At 33.3% G+C, this 15,405-nt stretch overlaps 1 protein-coding gene across 3 annotated transcripts in view; it reads left to right on the top strand.

Moving 5' to 3' along the window:
• Positions 1-15,405, top strand: part of NBEA (neurobeachin) — a 510,084-nt gene that overhangs the window by 150,238 nt on the left and 344,441 nt on the right. For all 3 annotated transcript variants that reach the window (XM_055702674.1, XM_055702673.1, XM_027815633.2), the window contains exons 12-17: positions 546-698; positions 1,488-1,656; positions 10,736-10,815; positions 11,546-11,608; positions 11,717-11,814; positions 13,718-13,810. In XM_055702674.1, the coding sequence (XP_055558649.1) occupies positions 546-698; positions 1,488-1,656; positions 10,736-10,815; positions 11,546-11,608; positions 11,717-11,814; positions 13,718-13,810 (656 nt within the window). The remainder of the gene's footprint in view (positions 1-545; positions 699-1,487; positions 1,657-10,735; positions 10,816-11,545; positions 11,609-11,716; positions 11,815-13,717; positions 13,811-15,405) is intronic.

Consider the following 15,405-nt stretch of genomic DNA (forward strand, 5'->3'; position numbering starts at 1 on the left):
TGTATATAAAGGAGTTTGTCAGTCTGCATGCCATGTTACTGCATAGGAGCAGGTCTTAACCCTGATTTGATAGCATATACTATGAAACTGGAGGACTCTTGAAATTTGAGGAAACCTTGAACCTGACTCCTTCAAATCCCTACTTAGAAACAAAAGCAAGTCTACCAGTAATGTGTGGTTATATACAAAGATACCTAATTTCAGTAAGACAACTGAAGAACAGTTAAGGACTTCAGATGAAGTTCTCAAGGCACTGTGCTGTAAAATGTAGAATCCTACTTAGATTATAATAAAAACAAAACCACACAAACAAAAAAAATCAGTTATGGATTAATATTTTCAACCTCCTAAATGTAGCCATTAGAAAGTATAAGTTACTGCTATTTTTTTTCTTACTTTCATATTCAGTGACATAAAAACATATAAGGTTGCATGTATTTAGTAAAGATGACCCTGGTGAAAATATCACTTCATATTTCTACTGTAAGTATACAAAGGAAGAAGGTTTTTCTTTAGCTTTGTTCTTTCTGTTTATTTTTCTGCAGTCATCTAGAGTTCATATAACCAGGGCAGTTCTGGAACAATTTTTGTCATTTGCAAAATATTTGGATGGGTTGTCTCATGGAGCACCCCTACTGAAGCAATTATGTGATCACATCCTTTTTAATCCTGCTATCTGGATACATACCCCTGCAAAGGTAATTGAACACTTGAATGATGTTACAGCTTTCCTACAATGAAGTGAAATACTAGTATTCTTTTTATTCTTTTATACCATGGTGCTTAGGTTTTTCTTTTTTTTTTTTTTTCTTTTAAAACATGGTAACGGCAAAGATTGTTTTTATATAATGAAGTCTATACCCTGCTTAACTATATTCTCCAGCATTCTTTTATAAGTTCCTAAAAGCAGTTACATTCTTGCCTAAGGTTCTGGCTAATTCTATTTAAAATCTGTTTCTAGAAACCCAGTTGCTTTTTCAATGGCTGTATTACATTGTGTTCTTAAAGATTAAGCATAAAAGTATGTGTTTTTACTTGTAAGCAAAAGGTGAGATATCTTTTGTTACACATTCACATAAAGCTTTCATTTAAATTTAAATTTTGTATTTTGGTTTGATAAAAACTAAAAAATTATCGTTTCTCTCTAGTAATAATAAATAAGTTGTTTTTCTAAATAATCACATTTGAGGAATATGGACCAAAGTGAAAACTGGCATGGTCCTAAAATCTGAAAATGTATAATTTTAGTATTAAAAGCCAGAATAGAAAACAAACCAGTATATTCATCATGACAAATCATAGAATCAGAGAATTTCATTTGGAAGGGACCTTTGAAGGTCATTCAAAGTGTCAGTCCAGTCCCTGCCCTAAGTAAACTGTAAATATTTTTAAGTTTTTTATATCATATCCAAAGTCCTAAAACCCCTACAATTTAAGGTTAGTAATACAGAACTTAAATTTATGTGGATAACTATTTCATTCTTCAGGTGCAGCTGTCTTTGTATACCTATTTGTCAGCTGAATTCATTGGAACTGCTACAATCTATAACACTATACGCAGAGTAGGAACAGTACTGCAGTTAATGCACACACTGAAATACTACTACTGGGTGGTTAATCCTGCCGATAGCAGCGGCATTACTCCTAAAGGTCTGGGTAAGTACAATGCATTAGAAAAAAACTATAAGTATTTCTTGTATAGGAAGACTTATGATGTAAATGTGTGAAAGTTCCTTGGATCTGTAGACAAGGAGGTAAGTAAATGGCGATAATCGGTACCCATGGTCAACAGAGAAGGACTATGCAAGTACTTATGGTGTATCATACGCCTCTGATGATAATTCCTTATGTTTATATGTATTCCCAGAAGATTCCAGCTCTGGTCTTCACTCACATGGCATATACTTATGTGGGCACACTTTAGGGAACATTAAAATCACTAATTTTTCTTCCATGACAAAGAGGAAATATTAAGCATATTTCATATGCCAAAGAAAGCTTTGTGGGATTTGAATGACTGGTAGTGCTAAGTGACCTTGAAAACACAGTGGAAACTTCTGGTTCTGGCTGCTGAGATTCTCTGAAGCTATACTTTGAGTTTAATAATATTTTTTCTGTGCCCTTATAAACTAGAGATTGTTTTAACTTTGCTTGTAGTCATGCGCTTAGCTTAGGAAGCATTGAATGAAACAACAAAATACAATAATACATACTGGCTAAATGCTGCATGTAACAGATGTGTATTAACCAGAGCATCAAATCGTTCTAATCCTATACACTCCAACTGTAATATCATTATGTTTAGCTGACTACTTGAGTAAAGCAGGGAGGATTTGGCTGAAAGTCTCTTAAAAAATTGATTGATACAGGAGAATATATTAATTATCCTTATGCTGTAACTATTACTGTCATGCGGAGAAATTGAATAATTGGGAAATGTTTTAGTACTGTCACATAACCAAATATTTAAGAATGTGACATATATAATGTGTAAGTTATTGAATAATTCTTAATTTGTAAGGGAGCTGTAGGTATAGGGCGTTTCTTCAATTATTTTTTTTTATAAATGAAAGAGGAAGGAACAATTCTTACCCTAGATTAGGTATCCTAATAGGCAGTGAAGATGTAACTTGTTCAGGCTCCCAGAAAGCTGCTGGTGGTGCTGGGACCTCATTTATACTTCTCTCATAGTATAATATTAGGTGAATGAGATTCTTCATAAAATTATTAACACTTCCTTTTAAAATACCTGCTAAAAGCACACTATTCTCTGTTCATTTGAATGAGAAGTTTTTAATATCAGATGATGAAAATTAACTGTGGGGGTTACTTAATTACCTTGACATTTTTGTCAATGATAAAATATATTTTTCACTGATACTGATTCTGGGTTCCTTCTGCAAAAATAGTTATTTTTTGGTGCCTACAATGAAGGTGTCTCTATCTGAGCTAGATGTCTGCTGATTACAGACAGTGGAATGCAGAAATCAGTAGCCTGTATATGGGTTTTTCTAGCATCATTTTAGCCTCTGTGGGTCATCTCACTTGCCTTTCAGAAGGATGCAGGTGTCCTTTGCATCCTGTGTCAAATCTGCTTGTTCTGTGTAGGTATTTCAGATGCCTTATGGCATGTCAAATGTCACTGATAAGTATGTTTAGGAAACTGTGTCCTACCTTTAGTTAACAGAGCCTTGAGAACTATTTTTAGTTTGAAAGGTAGTTCCTTTCTATTCTGCATTGGCTGTGTTGATTAGATCTCTGTTGACTTCCATGGAAGGTGAAACTGGTCTCACGTGTTGGAAACTAACTGTAGGTAACTGAAATTAGGATGAGCTGAATCCTGCTCTGGGAATGACTTTATCCAGCATCATGCTTTCAGACCTCTACTTTGTTGAGGGTTGCATTGTCATGCTGCATAGGTGCAATTTTACCATCAGAATCAGGCAAGTTAACCGTCTCTGAACTCAGTGAGGAATTAAGGTGTTAAAAACTCAGCTGAGCAGCCTATAATATGAACATTATATTTGTGACTGTTCCAGCTGTTGGAAGGTGAAGTTATTGCTGTAATTCTTTTGGGGCTTTGTTTTTTAGGGTTTTGTGTGCGTGTGTGTTTTCTTCTTGTTGTTTTTAATTAAAGAATGCCTGTACTTCTGTGTCACAATACTAGTACCTAACAACATTTTGAAAATATATTGCATGTTACAGGCTTCCCTCTGGCTAAGCTTGCTCTTTTGTGGAAACAGTGTGACATTTCTTTCTGTAGGAGGTATGGCTTGTTTTTATCTTGCCCAGATCTGCCTCTCTGCAGTTAGTTGTATTTTGGGAGTACTTGTATGTGTAATGCCAGTTGAATAACTAAAAAGCCCTATAATGTATTCACCAAAATCTGAAGAAAAGGCATGGGGTACACAGGGACACAAAATTAGGAATAAGAAGTGAATCAGTTAACTCTAAATTAGCAAAGGTATGGCTGTATTACTTCCCTACCTTTTCTTACATCCTTACCTATTTTAAGAATATAGTACATTGTCTTCTCATTTGTGTCAGTTCCAGACAATATTCTGTTTTTCTTGGGAGGGCAACCAGGTAGGTCCCTGAAAGGTAGTCAGATAGTGCAAATTACTGGTTGTTTTGTGTAGCACTATGACACAAAAATCACAATTCCTAAGGCTTTCATACAGTAGTTAGGAAGGCATTTGATAAGCTGTGAGGCCATGCGCATTTTCAAAATACATATTATTCACGCTACCTGAATTTTCTCCTATTTTTTCTTTAGTTAGATTTATAGATATACTTCTGTAAAGGTAAATCTCAACTTTCTTCCTTGTTCTTTATCCTCTTCCTTCCTCTTGCTTGGACTGCAGAAAGCCCCATATAATTGATACAAGAAAGTATTCTCTTTCCTGTCTGTAAAAATGGCTTTCCTTGGGTTGAGTTGAAGAATGTCAGCTTACCATGGAAGAAAATCATTGACATAGCAATGGACATGCAAATTCAGCACAGCTAGGGAGTTTTCTCCACACAAATCAGCACTAGGAATTTTTTGGCTATCATTTCACAGGTAGCTTCAGCTTCTGACTGATACAGTTGTAATAACGGTGGTTATTTGCAGACAGATGGCTGTGGAAATATAATAATTGCTGAGGTGATGGGTTGCTAAATTTAATTTTATATTCATTTCATATTAGGGTTTTTTTTTTATCAAATTCACATTAATTACTTTGAATTGATAAAATTCCTGAAAGCTGTTCAAAATGTTTAATCACCTGGATATTACATTACTTCTCTTCACCAGATGCTTTCTCTTTTAACATTTAGTGCAATCTGCCAATGTGATGTGCAAGTCTGGCTGATTCAGGCTTACAATTTTAGAATACAAGTAGCTGTAGTTAATACACTTAGTGCTTTTTTCTTTCCACCTCTGTTTTCAGCAACTCATATAATATTTAAAAAAAGTTAACTGTTCTAGGATTTTCATTTTGTGTTGATTTTTATTAGCCTGCATAGAGCCACTAATGCCACATGTAGCCAGCAAGTTTATTATTTGTTAAAATGTAGAATAATGTGTAAAAAGAAGTTTGTAAATGTGAGACGCTTACCCTGTAAAAATACAACTATGTGAATAGTAGAGTTACTGCCTTTAAAGTAGCATATGATATTTCAAAATGAAAGAACAGGACCCATTGTCTAGGAACAGTAATTTTACTGTAAGAGACAGAAAAATGTCATAACGTGAGAAAATGTCATAGGATATTCCCTTATCAGAGGCAACTGAAACTCTAAGCTAACTTGACATGAAACTTTTCAGATCTGAAGACCACTGTAATGGAAATCTTTCCAATATCCAAAATTTGACTGGATGTGTTATAGTGCCTTCAAATAATATGCTGTCTTATTAGAAAGTAAGCTTACTCATGCAGACATTTTAGTAGTGTGATGCTTTTTTGTCTTCCAGGCATATCATTTTTTATGCAGAGATATTGAAACACTTTTTGATGTTAGTTTGATTTACTATTACTTGCAGACAGTTACTCTGCCTCAAGGTTTTATTGCCTTACCCTGCTTTAATAAAGCACAAAGTGGGTGAGTTTTCTGTACTGACAGTTTAGTATACTTTGTTTGAAGCCAAAGTGGCTCAATGTTTGAGCTTCCATTTGGCTAATGCTGTTTTGTTAAGAAATGAAAGCTTCCCAATGGCTTCTACTGGTATTCAGCTTATGAAATAGGAGGTGTAAATGTTTTTTAATTAATTAAAAGGCTCAAATATTTCTTTCAAATTTGGGTTTGTGTCTTCTCTTTCATTATTGATTTCCTGTTTCAAACTGGTATTTCTTACTGGATTCAGAATACTAAATTCATATGGTTTTGTTTTCTTCTGCAGTATTATAAACGCTTTTTCAAAATGTGTATTTATAGGCTTGCTTGGTAATTATTCTTAGTAGGTTTTACGTTTTAGATGCAGATCCACATAATGGAGGCAAGGTTTCTGTTTAAAATTATGAGTTTTACTTTCTTTTTTTGTGTTGTATTTGTGTTTGTTTATAATTACCAGTTATAAATAGGTGGCAGGACAAAAGTGGCTTGTGTTTTCTTAAGACCGTATTAAAAGTAATATTACTTAAATAAAATAATGAAATAAGTCTTATGTCAGGAAGAGAAGACAAAGTCAAACCAATTTCCACAGGAAAGAACCTCTAAACTTTATTATCTTTTACATTTTACACTTGAACTATGTTTATAGCTGTTCGCTTGATTTGTCATATGCGTGCCTTTAACATTTTGTTAAATCATATAGAATAATTGTAAAGGCAGGAGAATATCATACCGTTGCCCAACAGTTGAAGCATCTAAAGACAGAGCAAAGCAGGCAATTGAGTAAAAATTATTTAAAATTATATTACTTCTTTCTGTTATTATTTCCTTTTGTAGATTTAGGGAATGAATAAGAGGATAAGTTGGGAGAGATGTAACTCTATCTTGCTGTGGTAGATGGTGCATTTCAGTGATAATACTTCAGGCTGCAAGAGATGTCTTAACATTATGTTACCAGTCTTTGTTCTTCTCTGATGTTTCATCTTTTCAAAATATATACTAGACTGATATTTAAAGGAAAGCCAAGGTGTGATTGTCTCTCAGAAGGAGCAAAACACACATTTTTAATATCAAAGCAACAGAGAAAAATTTAAACACACTTTTATTTTCATCTTTGGATGTCTACTAACAGTTAGATTAATATATTTATTCACCTTATTAAAGAAAAAATATGTTTATGCATTTTTTAAAAAAGTTCCCCATGTTGCTGAATTAATTTGATGTACAATTTCTGCAAATTGAAGAGAGAAAACTCATTAGAGCCCACCATGATATTTATGCCTTGAAAAATCTTCATTTGAATTACTTACCAACTGCATGGCATTCTCTGACAATAATGATGGACTGACAGTAGAGCACTAATGAGAAAGCATAGAATGAAGGCAATAACAAAAAAATAAGCTATTGTGAAGGTTTTTTGCTTAAAAAAAACCAACAGAACAACTTAGGATACTCAGTGTTAAGAACTCTCAGAAATGTTTTGTGCTAAATTGTAATTTTGGACCCTGTTGTGGGGCATCCCTATGAAATACTTGCAACTTCATTTTTGTATGAGAGAAATATGCATTTTAATTCCAGGCTACTGAGTAGTGTAGTTCATTTTTGAGCTGTTGGCCAAGCATGTCTTTTTCTCTTCTAGTGTTTCCTGCATGTTTCCCAACTCTTAATCTGAAGGGACCTTTATGAGCAGTGTCTTGGCTCCTCCTAAAGAACACATAGTTGTTAATGACAAGTTAACTCGTGTTAAATAGAGTTTTCAAGACCATTTTTAATGTCCAATATTTTTTAACATAAGCTAGAATAGAGTCAATTATGAAATTTATTACAAGGAGAAAGTAAGTACTTTTTTTCTTTTTGTGGATAGAAGTTGCACAGAGTTATTCCAGGGGCTGGGTTAGAGTGGAACTCAGTTCTCATTTGCTTTGCAATGGTAAGAAAAAGTCGGTCTTTCTGTGATCCACATAACATGCAATGTTATTTATGCATGTGTGGAGATCGGATTCTGCTAGCTGTATCATGTTTTATTAATTTAAGTAGTTGAAAAATCATGCTCTTCACATATAATAAAGCCAGATGAAAGAATGTAGCATTTGGTTGCTTGTTGAACTGCTAACACATTATTTTATTTCCAAAGGCAGGATTAGGAATCATTATTTTTATTATTCAAAGCTCCCAATCAGCTTTTTTACACCAGTACTGATTGTACTCTACTGTATGAATATGTTTACCTATTTGCTCTTAATTAATTCTGGTTTATGCCCCTATAATTGGTCTGTGCTGCAAGGCTGAATTGGATACATTTTTTCAAATTATTTTTGTCTGGATAAAGCTGGCTAACTCCCATTATGAGTGTATATTAAAAAAATGTGATGTAAATCATGTGCTATCTGCAATAAATACGTACACAAAAAAATCTAAAACCAAGAAATAATTTGGTGACTCATCCTAGTGTGGGATAAAGAAGACATCCTTTCTCTTTGCCAATTAACAAGAATTTTGTATTAGGGACTTATGGTTCCTGTACCAGATCTTAAAAGGATTACCTTTGTTGTTGATTTGAGTTTGGTTTTACTCTTTAGCAGTGCTGTTTATCAGTTTCTGAGTAACGGTGATACCGAATTGTGTATATCCAGTGATGGGCACAAAGATTAATGGACATTTAAAAATTTAATTAAAATTAAAATACTTTCCAGTGTTTGAATTAAAAACCAGATCTACTTGTCTCTCTCTACCTCAGTATATATGTGTATAATGTATATTCTTTAATTAGAGCATAAATTATACCATTGGTCAATAAGGCATTTTTTAAATAAATCTTCAAATAGTAATGAAGCCAAAAAGTGTGTGACATAACAGTTATAGTGGCAAAACATTTTATGTAGCTTTACAACTTCCCAGATTAATTAATTCCATTCAGTCTGTATCAGATGACTGTTGCATTATTATTGCTGCAGTTCTTTCTTCCTTTCTTTGTACCTGTCTACTGTTACACAGCCTCCAGTTTCTCCAGCCTCTCTTATTTTTCTCTTCCAGTCCGCTTTTAATTTTTTGAACTGATAAAGTCTTTTGGGTAGAAGCTGTCCCCTTTTTCTGATTCTAATGCCATCAAGCTTCAAGGCACAACCAAAATACAAGGAATAAATCGTACTGGAAGACCAAAGGAAAAAACATTGTTTTGTCTACTTGGCATATAACCTGCAAACAACTGCTTTAGTATCTTCTATGTGTTGAAGAACCCTTTCCAGGGTTCTCACATAATTCCAGAGGAACTAGTGGGTATGTGAATAAGAAGTATGAAACTTGAGTATCTTTGAACAGGTTCCCAGTCATTTTGGAATATCTTCTTTTTAATCCCTCCTTAAAATTTCTGTTACAGAAACACTTTGCAGAGCTCCCTATTGCTTTAGTGTTCTGTTTTGTGTTTCTATAATTAGTCTTCCAGAAAAGACAAAATGCCTCAGTTTTTGGACCTGGTTTTCAGATATTGCCTGATACTGAATCCCCATAAGGAGTAGGAGGGAAGAAGATATGCAAAGAAACAGATTTCTGCGATACAGTTAAAGGAGCTGAATCTGCATTAGGGAAAAAGAAATAGCTGCTAGCTAGAAGCACGCCATTGCCATAAAAACACATGCAATACTTAATGTAGTCACATCTAGTACCAAAAAATTCAACTTCTATTTTTACAACGGGAAATAGAAGTTTCATGGTGCCGTTAGAATGAATGGGTATAAAACTATTCTTCTACTTTTAAAGTCTATGTGACAGATTTTTTACAACAATATTCTTTACTGCTTTTACACGTAGTAGCAGGGAGAGGTTTAAATTTATTTGCTCCTTTCTAAAAAGTATGCAGTTCTTCTCTCTGCACTTCAAAACAGGGAAGAAAATTTGAGAGAGTAATGACTGGTTTTGTTCCTGCTAGTCAAACAAATGTAACTTACCTTCAGGTTTTTCCTTGTTGCAAACTTGAATTAATGTGTTTACAGCAGTGGCTTCACTTCGAAGAGTGGCACTGGAGACTATTAAAAAACCTTCATTACGAAGCTGCATTATCTGGATTGGTAATAATGCTGAGAGATTCTTACTAAGCTTTGATATGTGTGTATAAGCATAAGATGAAATGGTTGATGAAAAGATAAATACAGCTGCACTTATTTTCACTGTGCAATATTTAAGATTAGCTATGACACACATTGTTTGAAAAGTAGAAACTCAACAAAGGAATTTCCAGTTCATCCTTAACTATTGCGAGGGGAGAATGAAAAGTACAATAGAGCAAGTTTCAAGTGAATATGGTTGTTCAGGCTCTGTTTCTGTTTCTTATTCAATTTTTTAGATACTTCTGGTTTCCTAATGTACTTCCTTAAGCACAATTGTTTAAAGTATTATAGAATACAGATTTTATTTTTTTTTTTTGCTAGTTTAATATTTTCTTCAGGTGGTAGTTTTATTTGGTTAAATAGCTTCAATTTCTGCTACAGATTAATGGCCACTGCTAATATTCATTAATCCTTTCTCTGTTGGTTTTCATTCAGATGGTATTTAACATAGTAGCTTGGTTATTCCAAGTTGTTATCCCATATTTTAGGTGAGATTCAACTTTGTATTCTGACCCTTTTAAGTTTACATATCCACAGTGTAGCCTGTAGTAAGTGTTTAAACTCCCTTTGTTTTCAGTGGAATTCAACTCAGCGTAGTCAATAGAACTAATATTTTTTATACTGAATTGGGCACTGACATTGGGTCAGTTGAGTAGATCTAGTCAATAAAGCGAGTAGTTGCTTTTATTGGGATTTTAAACTCCTGGGTCATATGAAGACACCTACAGAAAATATACTTTAATTTAGTTGTGTGAGTCTAGACCTGATTACTACCTTTTATCTTCCTGTGTCTGTGTTTGAAAAAAACCCACAACATATATGTGGATTTCTTTTTTTTTTCCAAATGAAACATCACTTACGTATATTGGTGTTGTAAATTGTGATTCTGAAAGGTTATAAATTATATGATTTGCAAATGTGAACTTTTATATAATGAATAGAATACTTAATATGTTGTAAGAACTGTGATTTCCTTAAGAAGCGACAGTCATTAAAGGAATTAGTTTATATTTAAAAGTGGTTTATTTTGCTTTTTCCAGATGGTCCTCGACCCTCACAGAAAGAAATCATATCACTAAGGGCATTTATGCTTCTGTTTTTGAAACAACTTATATTGAAGGTAAAACAGTATATTTCAGATGTAAAACAATGAGATCTGTTATATACATGAAATAGGACCTTTCATATTATAAATATGTAGTACTTGTCAGGTATTGTATCTGTTTCTGGTTAGGTTTAGTGTTCATGCACATACTTCTAATCACCATGGAGGTTGTAAATCCGTACAATATTTCTTATTAACCTCACCAAAGTATGCCATATATATTTTATTAACGGTACTTGCAAAAACAGTATATAACAATACAGAAACTTTCAGGTATTTTGTTTGGGGTTTTTTTTTCTTTTATTTTGTGATAACAGATAGTTGCTTGATTGGTTAAATGAAAAAGGTAATGGCAGTTAAGTTAGTTATTGCTTTATCCCTTTTTTTTTTTTTTTTTTTTTGGTTGTTGTTCTACCATTGGTTGAAATGGTCTAGGACTCATTCTGTTACAGCTGAACACTAGTCTTTGAGGTATAATCTGCCATTTGAGACCAGACTGAAAACTGGTATTTTCTGGCCTGGCTTATTTCTTCTGGTTTCTGACTTCATACTGTTTTGAATTGGCAATGTGGTAAGGCAAAACAATGAAAAGAAAGAGAGAATTTTGTCTTTTCAGTTTAAGTAGAAAAAAATGTAGGATTATTTGACTTGGTCCAAGTTTTTCTTAAGTCAAACTTAAAGAATGTGTAAGAATGTATTTTCTCTGAATAATGCCCCTCCTATTTTGTTTGTTTGTTTGTTTTAGGATCGAGGAGTGAAAGAAGATGAACTGCAAAGCATATTAAATTACTTATTAACAATGCATGAGGTACATTTTTGTAATTACCTGTCTTTTACTGTAACTAACTATACCAGCTCTATCGGAAGCCTGCTGTTGAGGTTAGTTTGTAGAATAACATTGATGCTTGTCATACAGGATGAAAATATTCATGATGTGCTGCAGCTGCTAGTGGCACTAATGTCCGAACATCCAGCATCCATGATACCTGCCTTTGATCAGAGAAATGGGATACGGTAAGAAGTGAAGTGAGAAAATATCTTAAAAGTAGTTCCAGTATCATCACTCTCCAGATTGCTTCTTTTTCACATAAATATCACAGTTGCTGATCTTTCAAACTACAATTTTATTAATTTAGGCTATTTGTTTGTTTGTTTGTTTTTTCAAAAACAGAGTGGGTTTGATAGCTTGGAGGAAAAAAATTTCCACTTAGGATTATTATTATGATATTTGAAGGTAAATGTACTGTTGTACTTACTTCTCAATCTCAAATAGAATATGTAGTTAACAAGATGTATCAAAAAGCCAAGTATCTATCTCAGAATAATTTTGAATAGTCCATCTTCAGATGTTTAATGTAATCTGGAGGGAAGAAGAGGAAAACAAGAGAAACCATGTGCTAACCTCTCAGATTCTCTCTGAAAAGAGCAAAAAATCTATCTGTGGAATTGATATGTTAAGCTGACAGTAAAACTAATAACTGTTAATTGCCAGGAAAGCAGTGTTGTTGTTTTCTTATGCCTAATTTTTTTTTCAGACATGAATAATTTTCATGTTAATAATTTAATATTTAATATAGAATTTTATTTTGTGATGTTCTGAAAATACTTGGGAAAATACAAGGGGCTTGCAAAATAGGGCGAAAATAACCTACCTGATTTCTGCCAAAATACTAAGATCTTCACAGAAATACTTGTACTTAAAACTGAATGACAATGCTAGTTTAAGGAAAGACTCGTTGTACTCAGGGTTAGGACTTTGTTTTCTGTTTATAATTGTCTGTATTCAGACCAAATTCTATTATTGACACCTTTCAAATAAGGGTCAGACTGATCGAGAGGATTTAAGACATCTTTATGTAACATTTGTGGTACCAGTGTTAAAACTGCTTGATGATGCAGTCTGTGTGTTTAAAAGTCTGTGTCAAAAAAGTGGATAGAATGCACAGTACTGCAACATTTAAGTATTCAAAAAAAATGTCTTAACATAGAATTAGGGGTTCATCTGCTTAGGTTATCAGAGGACAAAAGCCTCAGATGTTGTTTAGTAATAGCATCATTCTTTTCAAAAAAGAGAGATATTGTCTGCTGAAGTGCTCCTTAGTGAAGAAAGACTAAAAAGAATGGCTAAAAGCTGAAGCTCAGCTGATTCAAATGGGAAACTAAAATATAAATTTCAAAATTTGTTGAAGAACAGTCCAGGAAAGAGCAATGTTTTCTGTCTCTTGGTGCCTTCAAATCAAGGGTGATTACTTTTGTGAAAGACTGTAGAGTTTGTGCTTAAGCCAATCATATTAATTAAATAAGGAATAAAGTAAATTAGTTAAAAGTTGAGGCCTTTTTTTATCCAAGATTTAAAAAAAAGATGTTGTTGGGGTTTTTTTACTTCAGATTTGTTGCAATGAGGATACAGCTTCATAGGCATGTGTATATGGGGTTTTGTGTAACATACTGCCATATTTTACTTTTAACATATGAGACTTCAGTATAAACATCCTGTGGTGAAATGCAGGTACCCTGTCCTGTGTAGAAAGGATACTGAGTAGGGTTTTTCAAAATGAAAAGTTTTTCAGTAGCATTGAGGTACTCCAGGAAACTCGAGGATGTGACCTTATGTGCTCCAGTCTGCTTCCTTCGTCTTAAGCTACATCTGCTCAGACTGTCTTTGATTGCTCCAAGGTTGCTTTCTGTTAAAAAACATTGAACTGAACCAAAAGACATCATTTCTCTTACCTAAAGAATTCACAATCAAGTTTTTATGCTGTGCTTGGTGCTTTTAGTATACCATTCCATTTTGTGTAGCTTACTATTTCTGTAGTTTTATTTATTAAGAAATATCATAGTTCAGTGAAATACAATTGCTATATGTGGTATTTAGTTATAAACTGAAAAACTTGTTGAATTTATTTTTCTTTTTTAGAGTAATTTATAAGTTGTTGGCTTCCAAAAGTGAGAGTATATGGGTGCAAGCTTTGAAGGTCCTTGGATATTTTCTTAAACACTTGGGTCATAAGTAAGTGTAGTTTTTAAATTTTTATAGTGATGTATTTAAGTTCACAATTCTTCCCTTGTTTTTCATTATTACTGTATATTCTTTGACAGTCTTCAGGAATTACTTAAAATAAAATTGTTAGCTTTTCTGGTCAATAATTTGCACACAGAGATAGCTTTATATATTGGGTTAAGATTAATTTTCCAGTTAACTTGTTACCACTGTGATGTTTGAAAAGATAGAGTGATTGTCTGCCAAATATATGATATTCTGAAATTCAAGTCTTTAAACGATTGAAAAACATTTTCCAAAACTACATATTATAAATGATTATTGCATGTTCATCTAAGGATAACAGGAAACATATGAGTATAATCAAAAATACGTTGCCAGAATTTTCAGTGTCATGGCAATAACAGTTTCAGAGCAGTACTTTTAAAAATAGCTTTGAAATGATGGGAAAAAAGAAATAGAAGAATATGTTATTCACACGGGAAAGTTTCAGAAAAGCAAACAGACTAAGTAAACGGTTATAAAAAAAAGAGGTAAGGACATATCTGTGGGCAAGAAATATTCACATTGTAAAATAACTGGTTTCGTGAAATAGATGTACTTAGTCTCATCTTCCATATTCTGTGTTAAGAAAGAATCAAGAAGCATGCAGTGCTGTGTAACCTACTGCTGCTCACTTTTCCCCTTCTGCATATGGTATTCAGCTTCCTGCTGGGGTTAACCCAAAATGATATTCCAGTGGGAGACTGTGCAGTATAAAAATTAGCCATGTCCTTCACAAGAGACTTCATCATGTAAAACCTCCTTAGAAGAGAAAGGAGCTAGGAATGCAGCCAGAGTGCGGTATTGCTAGACATGCTTTTCTCAGTAAGATCAATAAAGTATGACTGTATAATTGAGAGACAGTTAGCTGAGAATATGCTCCCAAATGGGATTTTTCTTTGGGGATCCAGAAAGCCTAATAGTATTCTGGGAATTAATAAAGCAAATTGATAGTCCACTCAAGAATCTCCAAGGGCACTGAAAATCATTCACATTGATAGGAGTTGGATTAAGTAAAATACGCCAGATGAACGTTCAACTTGTGCAAAAGCCTGATTGTGTCCAAATATATACATTTGTTTAAAATACTTCTTATTTATCTGGTAAATCAAGTAGCAAACTCTGTCAGTGGAACATTACAGAAAAAAAATATGAGATTTTTGAGAATCTGAAATTTCATTTTTCAGTCCTTCCTTAGCATCTACTTGTAATTATGGATAGATTGGTGTAGTTTCCATTGTTGAGTGAAAGTAAATAGCACAAAATTAACTTTATTTTTCATGTAATTGAAGTAATTGAAATCCACTTGAATAGTCTGTGTAACTTTCAAAGTTTTTTTTTAAATTTTCAGACCTCTGAACATCTGTAAATATCCACATTTTATGTAGATTTCAGCATGTACAAATGCACATACACACACACCATTTTCATATCTTACACCTAGTGTTTGTGAAGTTTGCCTAATTGTGCACGTACATATGTGTGCATATGCATGATTTGATAAAACTGTAGTCAACAACAGGAAATTCTAAGGCATTGTGAAATTATAAACTACATAAAAT

Source organism: Falco cherrug, chromosome 2 (genome assembly GCF_023634085.1).
Source record: "Falco cherrug isolate bFalChe1 chromosome 2, bFalChe1.pri, whole genome shotgun sequence".
NCBI classification, from domain to species: domain Eukaryota; kingdom Metazoa; phylum Chordata; class Aves; order Falconiformes; family Falconidae; genus Falco; species Falco cherrug.